The 13,682-nt window shown below is 38.6% G+C and overlaps 1 protein-coding gene across 1 annotated transcript in view; it reads right to left on the reverse strand.

Moving 5' to 3' along the window:
- Positions 1-13,682, reverse strand: part of DNAH10 (dynein axonemal heavy chain 10) — a 59,168-nt gene that overhangs the window by 16,060 nt on the left and 29,426 nt on the right. The window contains exons 42-58 of the mRNA XM_085321063.1: positions 13,322-13,456; positions 12,842-13,058; positions 12,296-12,415; positions 11,215-11,360; positions 10,632-10,784; positions 9,828-10,088; positions 8,973-9,145; positions 8,541-8,634; positions 7,306-7,473; positions 6,814-7,002; positions 6,001-6,172; positions 4,759-4,962; positions 3,865-3,945; positions 3,271-3,468; positions 2,464-2,625; positions 1,712-1,886; positions 692-873 (exon numbers count right to left, since the gene is read on the reverse strand). Of these exons, the coding sequence (XP_085177189.1) occupies positions 692-873; positions 1,712-1,886; positions 2,464-2,625; positions 3,271-3,468; positions 3,865-3,945; positions 4,759-4,962; positions 6,001-6,172; positions 6,814-7,002; positions 7,306-7,473; positions 8,541-8,634; positions 8,973-9,145; positions 9,828-10,088; positions 10,632-10,784; positions 11,215-11,360; positions 12,296-12,415; positions 12,842-13,058; positions 13,322-13,456 (2,830 nt within the window). The remainder of the gene's footprint in view (positions 1-691; positions 874-1,711; positions 1,887-2,463; positions 2,626-3,270; positions 3,469-3,864; positions 3,946-4,758; positions 4,963-6,000; positions 6,173-6,813; positions 7,003-7,305; positions 7,474-8,540; positions 8,635-8,972; positions 9,146-9,827; positions 10,089-10,631; positions 10,785-11,214; positions 11,361-12,295; positions 12,416-12,841; positions 13,059-13,321; positions 13,457-13,682) is intronic.

Genomic DNA, 13,682 nt, shown 5'->3' on the forward strand with positions numbered 1-13,682 from the left:
TGCCACTCTAGTTCTGTAGCCCTGGAGCAATGCTCTAATAGTATGAAACATTTGTCAGAATATTAAAGAGAGTTTAAGATGAAGTTAGTGCACTATAGCAATACAAGCACAATATTGCTAGTGATTTCTCAAGTTTTTTGTCCAAGAAGCGAGCGCATCCAGGAATTCTTCAGCATGTCTCAAGATCCCAGTTTTCTGTGCAGCAGTTAGATACCATTTTATTAAAAGGGCCAAATTCCCCTGTTAAAGGAATTACTCTGGATTACACTTAAGGGAGCAGGAGCAAGGTTTGGCCCATAAGCTTTAGACGTAGCTTATTGTCTTTCCACTATGTACATATCACATCTAAATTGCCACCACACAGATGAGGTCGTAATGCTACTTTCTAAGTGGCTAAAAGCAGACAACAGTCCTGCTCAGTTGTCCTGTTATTTCTTGCTCCCTCTAAGCAGAACTGTCTGAGACCCTAGTTAAGACATAAACTGGATGTAGGAAGTAACAAAAGGTCTTTGTGCTCTGAAAAACCAAGTCACTCCAACAGAGTAACACCTGGAGTATTGTGGACAGCGCTGTTCCTTTGCACAAAGTGAATCGCACATTCCCTGACAATGCTGGAAGGATTGCTGATGACATGAGAAGTCAAATTAAGAAGATGCTACATTCATTCCACATACACAGGTCAGTAATTTACCTCGGACGGATTTCACTTGGCTCTGAGTAATTCCATCAAAATCTATCTCCATTAGGGATCGCAGGAAATTTGCCTCAGACATCATTCCTTTGGCAGTCTTCCAGTTTAATTCTTTGTAACCTCTCATTATAAGGATACATTCACAGACTGTCTGCACCTGCTTAGGGGGTTTTGCAAAAGATCTAGAAAATAGATTAAAGAGAAAATGGAGAAGACAAAGCACATGATGCCAGACACAGATACTTCCTGTTAAGAGAGTCACTGCAATATGACAAGATTTTCCTACACAAAGTGAAAAAGATAACCCAGGACAGACAAAGGAAAACTAACTGGACAAGGGATCAAAAATAGTTACTCTGCTTGGACAATTTGATCAACAAGAGACTGAAGCATTTCAGCTGTAGAAGGCCTAAAACCCTGAGCCATGATGTTCTTTCCTAGGCCAGTGAAGCAGCTGTCCATGGGGAGGAACCGTACTGGAAGAATCCAGATATCTACAAAAGAAAGAAAACTCAACAAGAGTGGCAGGGAAGGCAGAGCCATTGCTATTTCTGAGACAGCCGAAGACTGAATGTACCTTTATATCCGTCCCCAAATACAAGATGTATTATAAAACACAAGAAGTAATTGAGCAAAGAAATACATTTTCATGCTATCAAAGCATTCCTGAAAGGTAAGTTCTGTGTGTTCCTAGTCACATAAAATAAAAACAGAAGAGGAATGAAGGGATTCAAACAGCCACTGCTTAGGCAAAACCCATAGTAGTTCTCAGTGCATCAGACACAGGATAGAGAATTATGGGGAAGACACCAAACGTACAACTGGTAGAACAGGCTTGTGGGGAAGTCGTGGCCTAGGAATGAGGGGATTTGGTCATGACCTCTACCTCTGCACCTGGACAACACATGCCCTGACCTTTACCCCCATAACGTGCAGGTGGGGAAGGAGAGGCTAAGACTCAGATTAGGTCCCACAGTACATTTCCAAGAGTTTACACTACTGCAGATCCAAATGAATCACCTGATCTCAGTAACATCAGATTTGTCAAGCTTCTGCAGCTCCAGTTTGGCAGCTTCTAAAATAGGCAGGGCCTCAGCCAGGGCCATCTCAGCATCCTTCTTCTCCACACCAATAATCTTATTCTGTTCCTCTATTTCCACAGCTTTTTCTTCAGCCATTTTTTTCTTCTCCTCAGCTAGGAATTGTAAAGGCAGAGCCATAAATGGATTATTCAAATTTGCATCCAGAACTATTACTAACAGACGTGTTCCTGGCTCAAAATCAGAAATTACCATCAGCTCAGTACCCTTTTGTTGGTAACATGTCAAGGTTTACAGGGCTCCTTCAATCACTTTTTGGTTAGGAACACTGTTACGGTTCTACATAAGAGTGCACGTAATCACTTTTCCTACTATTCCTCCCCTGGGTCTTACTCTAACAGTTATTTACAGAATCAATAAAGTCCTTTTCTTGCTAATGTCTCTTTTCTCCATTGCTCCCAACACATTGGGAAGGGAAGAGAAAGGCAGGAGAATACAGCACTGAGTTGGATCATCAGTATAAAGTACTGTAGACCAAATACAGTTGCAAAGATGGCAACCTGGGTAGGATATAAGACCTACTCTTGTAGTAGGACACTAGATCAGCAGAGACAGAACAAGAGGGTCATCTCTTGGAGCAGCTGGAGCTAATAAGAGGATCTCCTAACCCAACACAGACTGTGTGCACCTTGCTTATCCTGCAGGAAACCTCAGCAGCTGTAAACTACTTGCCTACTGCTGTGTTTGTTGAAATCTCTTGTAACAAAGCCTCACAGGCAGCTGATTTTTCTGCTAATACAATCTTTTGCTCTGCAAGTTTCTTGTTCAGCTCAACCAGCTGTATACTGGCTTCCTTCAGTTTATCTAAGCCCCCATCCAGCCGTTTACATTGTGCTAGGTAGAAAAAAAGAGAAAGGTATTAGTGATTCATTGGTATTATTACACAGTAATAGACAATCTCACAGAAAGGAGATACAGTTTAGCTATACTTTGCAGCAGGCACCCTAGGTTACAAGAAGAAGATCTGCAGAAGAGATTTTTCCTTTCCTAAGTCTCCCACCCAAGATGGTGTTAATGCCATCTGAACAATACCATAGAGGCCCTGTGCCATGCCTTCCTTTTCATATTACATTGTTCATGTTTTATCCTCTTCACAAATTTCAGTGCCTACAGATGTATAAATGAGAACCGTTGCTTTAGGAAGAATATCAAACCTTGAGCTGGACTGAGCTGATATATTCAGATCTAATCAAACTCTCCCCAAGCAGAAGAGTATATGGACTGGAGATGCTGGTTCAGGTTTATCTACAAAAGAATTTGGAGAAAGCCTGCTATCTGACACACAGTCCGAACATTCACATGTGGCAAGGATAGTGGTCCAAAGTCAAAACTAGAATCCAGCACAGCACTTGAGATAGAGCTGATAAAATTATTTTTGCATTATGTGGGCAATTTGTGGGATTTTAACCACAAAATGTTTTTCTGTTTATAATATTTTAATCACTTATTAAAAAGAAGAAAGCATCTACACAGCCTTACCTAAAATGAATTCATTTTTCTCCTCTAGCAATTTTGAATAAGTATGGATAAAATCAAGGTAATTCTTTGGTGTGACATAGTTGCTACGTCTCAGTTTCTGCAGAAACTTCTTGCTGAAATCCCCCACAGATTCATGTACCATGACTATGTGCTCAATCACCAGCTCCGAGCTCTCTGATGGGACACGTGGGCTAGTTCCTAAAATTGGACAGGAGAAATAAAAAAAAAAAAATTTTTTTTTAAGAGTATGTCAATTATCACCTTTCTTCTTTTATGTATATCAAAGCCAAGGCACAAAAAAGTATGCTTTCTGGGGCAAAAAGCAGGTCAAGGCAGAGCTCAGAACAGAACTCAGTCATGCTCGTAGCCAGGCCACACTGTCTCCAGTGTTGTATTTTAGAAAATTTTGAAATCTGTTTGAGTAAAAAACTGCCATCAGGCACTTTTTGATCATGCTTCTGCATCACCAGTTTTAGAGTCAATAACTCAAATGAAAAAGCAAATTACGAGACCTACAATATCTTCAAAGTAAAGAATGTATTTCGTGGACTATCCCAAGAGTTAAGCGGTTAAAAATATTGATATTTTACATACCGACAAAGGATTTTGCAACTGCATACAAGGCTTGGGGAGGCCAGGGCAAGAACCAGTCAATACCAGTGTTGTTTACAAGACCTTAAAATAAAAGAACAATATTATCAGAACAAGTCCTTTGTAACGTTAGCCCATAATCTGGAAGACAAGCCTGTGCTTAACTTTATTCGCATGAAGAATTTCAGGATTTGTCTCACTGACAAACTGCTTATCAACAAGATTTACCACAAAATTAATACCTCCATTTTAATATTAAATAATCAACTTTGCACCCGTTTCCTGCTAACCCCAAAGTACCATTCTTTAGGATGTACTACTGTACAGGATGCAGTAAAGACCTGCAACAAGGTATCTTAATGCCTAGGCTGGGATTCCCACCAGCACCCCTCTCTCAGGTGTCTCTTGATTTCCCCAGAGCTACTTCCAGCTACCCGTTCTGGAGCAGCACCCAGCAGGCTCAGGTGCTTTTGCTCCCTGTAGGTGTCCTTTTCACCCTGTCCTTCTGGCTTTGACCTTGGCTTTGGATACAAAAAAGTGTTTCTCTTACCACTATCTTAGTTTCACAATGATTTAATACCACACATTCTTTTGTAAAGTACAGAACAGAGGCTGTAAATACAGGCCATCTGTTTGCACATTTCCAGTTCAGTGAGAATGACCAATTGATTTCTAGCTGTTCAACTGGAAAATGACTGGTAAATGTTAATTGATAATTCCCACTAATATGTGGTAATCAACTGAGGAAAAAAATCACACATTATAAATACTTAATCACGAAACTTGCTCTGCTAAGCTCTAGTTGCCAAACATTTGTGCACATCCGTAAGAGATCTTCTCTTGCCTGCAAACCTGTACCTTACAGGGAAGGGACTAAGCATCGTACACAATTGATACCTGGGAAATTCCGGCACCACATTCTTAGGGTGTCCCCAACTGGGGACATTCCCAGGACAATATGGAGGTTGCTTGCACATTTATTTACAAAATACTGCCAGACACTCTCTTTAGCTGGGCTCATTCCAGCTTTTGTAGCTTCATCTCCAATCTGACTTAATATGGTGTCTTTTTCATCATCTGGAAAAAGGGCTGGCACCATTCCTGCAACATAAGAACGGAAGAATGCTAGTGAAAAAAATGCTGACTGTAACAGAAAACCATACGGCTGGGGTCAGGGCATATTAGAAATCAGAGTGTCAGGAATTCTAACCCTAGAGTCAACAAAAATGATTCTGGGTAATTTTGAACCTGCTAATCTCTCTATGCTTCTTCTCCCCCTCCATGGAAAACAGAGAGGATTTCATTTTTGTTCGGGCTTCAACAACATATACAAAATGTCACAAAAACACAAAGTGTTTTTAACTCTGCAACCAAAAACTTCATTAATGTCTACAAATCATCTACAAATTGATATTTTAATTCTCTCAGTCACATGGCTGACACTACATAAGTTACCTAATGACTGACATAAACAGAATGGGAATTGAACAAGAAAAAGACATCAGAAAAGAATGGGAAAGATCCAGAGGCAGGAAGGATAGTGTTTACATTTACATACGTAGACACCCAGGGAAAACTTGACCAAGGAAAGGGTGAGATCTAACACACGTTTTCAAATCAGACTGAGTAGGAACTTCTACAGAGAGGCTGATCAACTGTACCAGCCACTCCTCATTTTCAGCTGCTGCACACACTAAAATATACTGAACTTCAACTTAGGAAGTACGTAAGCAGTTGCTACATACGTAGTGCTGGGGAATGCAATTCAAAAGCGAATGGAAGAAGTGCACTTGGGACTGAATGCAGTTGAAGATGTACCCAAGACAGCATTCCTATCCTAATGTACCTCTGTCTTCGAATAAGTCTGAAAGTTCTGCATTAACCACCATGACTGGTGCAAACTAACCTAACAGTCTTCCCAGATGTGTATGGATGACCATAAGAAGATACCAAAAAGCTATTTATCAAGGCCAAAATCATTTCAGATAGTATTTAAAGGTGTAATTTTCTTGTCCTTAAACTGCAACTAAAGCAGCACAGGACACAGGGCAAAACATTAACAGCTGGATCAAGGGTGCCTTTGAGATTATGAGTCTCAAGCTGATAGTGATTGGCAGTCAGTCAGGCTGCCTCTGTCACCTGAAGTTAACATGTTGTTGATGAGTTCCAAGAAACTCTCTTCGGCTACATGGGAATCTGTAAACAAGAAGATCATTGATTTGTTCTCAATACCCAGCTTCAGATATAATTTTTTCAAATCTTCCCGGAAATTATTTTCTCCATATCCTCGACTCAAGATGATCTCAAATACCTAAGGACACATACACACATTCAGAAGACATATATGGATCCAAGATACAGTAGTAAAACTGGAACTCAATTTCCATTAGATTTTGATCAAGAGTTTAGGGTTGGCTCCTTTATCATCAATAAATTTATAATATCAAAAAAAATTATGCACTACATTCTTTTTAAACAATTACATATGTGCAATCCTGCAGGACTGCAATTCTACAATTGTTCTGTGTTTCTCCTCTTTTATCCTCCCCTTTCAAGCCACCAACTTCTGTAAGAGACTGGAAGTATTTTTGGAAGAACAACAATTCCTAGCTGAAATATTACCATAGCTATCATAATAAGGTTCCCCAGAAGCACTGGAATGCTGCTGTAATACAGGTAAGTAACATAAGTAGTAGTTAGGGACTATTAGTTTTTCACTCCCAAATCCATCTTTGCTTTCTGTTCCCAGATTCAGGTACTGATATAACAAAGTTGTCTTCTTAGACCTCCTAGCAATCACCGCACCCTATTTCTCTCTTTACAGAGAACAGGTGTCACCTTGATCTTACCTGGATTGACCTTCTCTCCCCTTCCTCCACCACCCCAGTTTAATCCTGATACCAACATTGTTTTCTCTGTATGCTTTCACCATGACAGTGCAGGGTCACTAACCTCACATCCAGCTGCGTATGCAGCCAGCCTGGTAAGAGACTGCTTTCCTGAGCCTCCTACTCCTATAAGCAGGGCATGGCCATGATCCATCCGTATAATGCGATGCACACGGATTAGGTGTTCCAAAGCATCATCGAAAAGAACCAGATTCATTTTAATATTAACTTCATTATATTCCTCCAAAATCTCCTGCAGGGAAAAGTGGACAGAAGTTACTAGGAGACCAGGGAAAGAATAACATTACTAAAATAACAACCCATTCAGCAGCCATACTGCATAAAAGATCCCCAGGGAACATAAATCACTAGAAAGCACTGAGGAGTCTGTAGCTGATCCTCAATTTTCATTACTGCAGATCTCAAAAGGGTAACAGTGAAAATTCTATGTTCACATAGAAGAAGAATGGATTTCCTTATGGTTTGAGGCAGACTCCTGCTGGTTCCTCATGCACAGAGTTAGAATCAGGCACAGTTCCAGGCTGAAGCACACTACCTGAAAGAGAGCTTTTGCTGCATCATAGTCTTGGATATCTTCATAAATACGAGGTTCTCCTTCACTCAGGGCCATTCTGAAATCTCCAAAAAGAATAGGATCCCTCATGGCCTGCTCCAAGTCATCTGGGAAATTCTCTTCAATCAGATGTTTTATATGGCCTTGTACCTTCAAGTATATGAAACTGAGTCAGGCAACTCAACAAAGCAAATGAATCCAGGAACATTTAAAGGGCAGATGATGCAAATTCTTGCTCAAGTATTAGCTGATTTCAAAGGGATACTGATGTGACTAGAAAGTCCAAAGATCACAACATACTAATATGTTCTGTGTACGACCTAAAATGATTTAATAAACAGTTCAGGCATCATTCAAGCCAGTGGGCTGCAGAAGTTTCAGGCAGGAAAGAATAAGCTTATTCCAAAAAAAATATTACTGTATTTTGGCACAAATATTATCAACCTTCCTTCTCAGCACCCATACTGATGTCTTGCTGCCAAGACTTCTGACAGATCTTGAAGGTCTGAATGAATATATAAATATAGAAAAGTTGCAGTATAATTAACCTGAGTTGTGTAAATTAAGCTGGAAATGTGTCTTTATATGTTAGAGGAGAAAATTTCAAGCAGGAAAATCTGAGGCCACTGAAATCTACCTCTTTCCATCTAAGTAAGATGCTTATACATATGTAGACTTCGTCCTAATCCTCCCCTTATACTTCAAGGTATAAAATTGGCTTCCTTCTCTCTTTAGTTTTAAGATGTGATTTCCAGTCTGCATAACTGCCAAAACTGAATGCACTCTTTAAGAGCTCAGCTCTTATCTCTTTTTTTTTCCCTACTTGACTGTATAGTCACATTCTGACACAATCCTTCCCAAGAGAAGATACTGATTTGAGAAGGAAATGATTTCCTGTGTTTTCACCTGCCTGCTCTCACACTTCATTTATGTCACCTCTGGCATTGCTAACCAATTTTTCTTTGACCAGTGAATCCAGTAACACTTTTTGTTCCTCTGCAGAAATGCTCACTTACTCTTCCACAGTTACTTTATTTTAGAAAAAAAAGAAAAAATTCCATGGACCCTATTTTAAATTAATGAAGCAACAGAAAGGTCAGACAAGTCTGTAGTCTGACTGCAGGATGTAAGTGTAACAGTTACTAATGTTACTGTTGTAAATTAGTTGCCCTAATAATATAGTCAGTGACTACTAAAAAATGAAAGAAATTACTCACCAATGCCTTATCTGCTTCATTAATCAGCCTGTCATGGAAAACTCTCAGACACTCATTTCTCCAAACTCTCACCATCTGGGCAACTGTTTGGAACCTGCATTAACATCAAAATATCAGACTGTGATGAGTCAATATGAATGAATCAGTAAGATCTCCAAGGTCATGTGGTTAATAACACTGACCAAAGCCTGGATTGGCTTTTTCCCCCTCTTTTTGTTCTTGTCCTTTTCATAAGGAAGAATAATTAATTTGTTTGCATCTTCACATCCAGATATTATATTTAAGAAAGAACATTTTCCCACTGCAAGGTGATGGTTCAGAGAAAAGTGACCAACTGTGACTATATTTCATGTATCAGGCTATTTCATCTTTATCCGTATTCATCCAATATAAGTGGGCATAGGGCACTGAAGACAGTTTTTCTAATCTTACCTCTCCGGGGTTGTGAGAATAAGTCCATTATAGACCCTGGAAAGATCCCGTAGATTGAAAATGTAATGGAATTTGGATGGAGTAGGGGGTAGGTCACGGACAATCATTTTATAAAGTTCCAAAGTACACACTGTCATCTTGTCAGAGATGGTTGCTATAGATTCATTAAACATCTGCAAATATGAGAAAGAATAGATGTTTCCATGAGATTGCCCACAGAGAATTGAATGCTCTAGAACATATTCTGTTTTAAAACTTTTAACCCTGCCTGTCATATTTCAAATAACTGAGGGTAAATATATTTAGAAATTCATATTAATGTGTAGTATGGACACCCAAGAGTTAAATGTTTTAGGCAAGGTCCATCTCCAGTCCTGAGCTTGTACAGTGCTGAAGCTGATAGGGCCATGCTCTGTGACAGGGATTTCTACAGCACTTCCATAACAGAATAAACAAACTGCTCTTCTTTTGCATAACGTTGCAGTTTAGTTGCTTAGTGATCAAATTTACTGCTTTATATCAGATTTTTCACTCTCATTCAGGAAAGAGTTTTTTATGGTTCTATAACCAAATCGCCAAGTTCAACAAATGGCTTATAGGTTTCAATCTATGAAAAGCATTGGTTTAAAAAATTATCTCCTAGCTTAAAAGTTTACATATTATTCAAAAATTTATCAACTCTGCATAAACATATCTCTTGAGAAGGGAAGAGGAAAGGAAGGATTTTCATGAGATTCTAAATAAGAAGAGAAAAAGCTGATAAAGAACATTTCAGGTCTTTTGATAATAGAGAAATAAATGTCTATTGAAAAATAGTAAGCCTTTTAAGCAGTCTTTTAAATACAAGGTAATTACCTCAGTGTGGCCTTTCAGGATGGAGGCATAGATCAAATTCAGTGACTGCTCAGAAGGAAAAGGTACATTAAAAACACTGAAGAGTGAGATGAACCGAGGGTCAACCTCATTCCGACCTCCTCCAGCTTTCCCCATGGCAGCAATAAAACCCAGGTCTCGAAGAATTTTACAGGTCATCTCCTTCCCGCGGTCATACAAGAAACCTCTTTCTAGCAGCAGCTTCAATAAGGCAATGGGTTGCTGTGTGCCATATTCATCAACCTTTGTAATGCAAAAGAGCCAAGATATTTACAGTACAATACACCACTTGACAATGACTGCAATAAAGATGGAAATATTGTGCTCTGTACTTGGTAGAACTTTAAAAGGTGTAAGTGACACTTTGTAAGCTGCAGCACTGACTGAGAACATTCATGCCAATGTCTTACATGGGAAAAGTGCCTCTTTTCCAAGGTAAACAAATACTGCCCTGCCCTGTTCATAAACAGGAAAGGATGGTTTCTACAGAAGACCAGCTCCAGCCAATATCAGGTCACAAAGACATGATTTTAATGGCATTAAAAAATGATCCAAAAGGATGTCTCCAAAGGGAGATATTTCTAACGTATAGGACAAATACCGTAACAGACAGAAATAATCCGTGCTGTACACAATTTAAACTCTTCTGAAGACCCTAAACTGAAACCCAGTTGTGCTTGACATGAATCTCCTTGACTTGTGATTAGTTATATCTGTGTATAAAAGGACCACATCAGTGCCCGCCCACATGTTGCTATATTACTTGCAAATACACTGGCAGCTTACCCGTGGCATATTCATATCATCCATGAAAACAAGGAGACGTTTTCCCATAGGGGGGCCATAAGTGTCTTTAGCCCGTTTCTCTACATTTGCCTCTAAGTTTCTCTGAATGTCCATTGATGTTGTACGAGAAGAGAAGTTAATTACTAGCAGCAGCTGCAGAGAACAGGAAACGAGTAAGAACAGATTTTTACCTTTTTTTTTTTTTTTTTTTTGACAAGGGTGTCCTAGAAAATATTCTTCCCAATAGAAGAAACATTTCTCTAGTCTAGTTATTCACTTCCATTACACACGGATGAGAAAAAATTCAACTTCTTTTTTCTTTGCACTTTGGTAAGTATATATTTGCTTTATAAAACTGAATCTGTACGTGGTAGAACAGAACAAAATGTTTTTGATCCTGAAGGATTCTTGAATTCGTCACATGTTTTGAGTCTGAGCTTGCAGTCAGTCTCTGTACCTATGTGAGGCTTCCTCAAGGTCCATAATTCTACCCACAGATTCAGGCTTCAAAATGCAAATTTAACAAAAAGACAAAAGAATGAAAATGCAGCTTTACAAACAACATGAAATGCCTCCTACATACGTTAAGGTCTTTATTCAGGTGGTTTAGGAAGTTTTGTGTAGTTGCTGTTTTAGAAGTACCCGATTCACCTACAAGAACAACTGGGTGTTTTATTTTTACCATCTGCTCCAGCAACCACGTAGTGCGTGTTGTATCCACCGTCGGCACTGAAAAAGATCATATATATGATAGTAGGTTAAATTAAAATGCAGTACAGCTGAGGGATTTATATTTATAGAACAGTGCTGGATCAGACTCTCAAGGTATTAACATGCAGTTGCACAAAGGTATAATAAGAAATATCAGCTTACTAACAATGTTGAAAAAAAAATTTAATTGCTCAATCACCTCTTGCTTGAGCTTTTAGCATTGGGATCTTTTCTCCTACGTATATATTAGGAAATTTTCCTTCATAAAGGAAGGTCATGGACCAATTAAGCTCTGTTTAATCCTTATTTCAAGGATATAATCAGGATTTATTTGGAGCACAAGTATTTTCCTGGTACTCTACAGAGATGAATTTTGTTCTTTATGAATAGTCTGCACTTAGGAACAACTTTAGAGATCATATCTCTTGTGTCAGTGAAGTTAACCTGTGCTTGCTCAAATATTACTATAAAATAACATCTACTAATTTTTCATTAACTATGAAAAGCACTTGTCACCATTAAGGAGTGCTTGAAGTAACAACAGGTAACAACCTTAAGAATGCCTTTTTTTTTTTTTTTTTTTTTTTTATCTACTGAGCATTTGAACCAGGGATTTGAGACTTTTTCTAGCGTTTTTGGTAAAGGAAACTATGAATCTATCTTCAGCTCTTCCAGCTTGTAAAAGACATTGTTCATTCCTAATAAGCCTTAATAACTGAAACAACTTTTTCATTCTTTCCTCATTTCTTTACTACACAATGTTACAAAAATGTCAACTCTACTTCTTCTGAACTACCATGACAAGATCATTTAAGAAATTGAGTTTTGCTGTCATAAGAAGCTGAACCTGATTACATGACCTTCATTAGAGACAGATGTGTCACACTAAGTCCCACCACTCAGCAGCAGCACATTATAAATTAAAGGTACATCATCATTTTATTTCATCTTACCTAGAATGTCAAGAAATTTCTCTTGAGGTTTATGAATATATTCAGGAACAAGTTTCATCCAAGGTATCCACCTTTTTTTAAATGCATCAAAATGAAAGTCATACAAAGTTGGTAGTTGACCTGCAAAGCATTTAGCAATTGGAGATTTTCTACGGCACCGAAATATTTCATAAGAAAATAATCTGACTGAGAAGAAAATAAAAGATTCTGGAGCAAGAGGTACAACACTGTGTACAACACTTTACTTATTATCTAACCCAGTAAGACATCAACCAGAATTTCCCTACTCCAACCCCCTTCCACTGGTTTTCACTGTCTATCTCACTTTGGCATAGAAAAATATTGTTTAAGGATAGACTAGTAGTTGAGAGTCATCTAACATCAGTGTCTTTGCGAGTTTTCAGTGATAGTTCTTCAGAGATCATCAAACATCTTTTGCAGCCAGGATAGCTAGCTGGAAGGAAGAACAATACTCTGCCTTCCTGGAAACAAAGGCTTTATTAATATAATCAAAGAGAGTAAGACTAAATTATGAGAAAATCCTACCTGGCAGCTCGCCTGGCTTAGCTAGGATGTTGTCATCATGAACAGTAGACATAGAGGAAATACGTTTAACTGTTTCATCAAACTTAATTCTTCCAGAATCAAGAAGAGCAGCACCTAGGGAGGAATATAAAGCTTCCAAGAAAAAACACTCCAGAACATCAAGGTCATCAGGTTGTGTCACGATTAGAGCTTCCAACATGACAGTCAACTGCACCACCTGTTGTAAGACAATGTAAGACATGCAAATAAAACTGACAGTTAAGCACATGAAAATTCTTAATATCTTTTCAGCTATTAATGACTCTATTAATAGAAATAGAAGAGTACTGTCAGGAACCAATCGCTTCTATTGTCTCCTGGTGCTCATCATTAAGAAACTGACATTTCAGCATGCCCTCTACTCTTGTGTCTTCTTTGGGCAGTTTTTTCTCTCTCCACGATCCAGTTTCACTTGTTCAACCATTATTCTGCATTCCTCACCATATTTAAATCTGTTTGAGGAACAATGGTCTTCAGCCTTTCTCCTTGTCTGCCATCCACAATTCCCTCTACGATCATATCAATAAGATAGGGCACATATTTTTGAAAGAGATGATTCAAATCGATTCTCTCTTGCTGAGGGAAGAAAAGGGCAATAATTCAGCACACAGAAATACTGAAAGCTGATTTGTAGCAATAGTATTTCTCATCACTACCTCGTTAACCAACTGTGACTGTTCTTACAGCCCTCATATCTATCAAAGACAGGGTACAATTACATGAAGAAATGTGACACTTGTATGGACTGGGTTTTCAGCAGGTGTGGATCTACAATCATCAGGTGATAGCAGCTAAGTTGTCT

The sequence above is a fragment of the Rhea americana genome, unplaced genomic scaffold, assembly GCF_003343005.1.
Source record: "Rhea americana isolate MKP2758 unplaced genomic scaffold, rheAme1 scaffold_68, whole genome shotgun sequence".
In the NCBI taxonomy this organism is placed as follows: Eukaryota; Metazoa; Chordata; class Aves; order Rheiformes; family Rheidae; genus Rhea; species Rhea americana.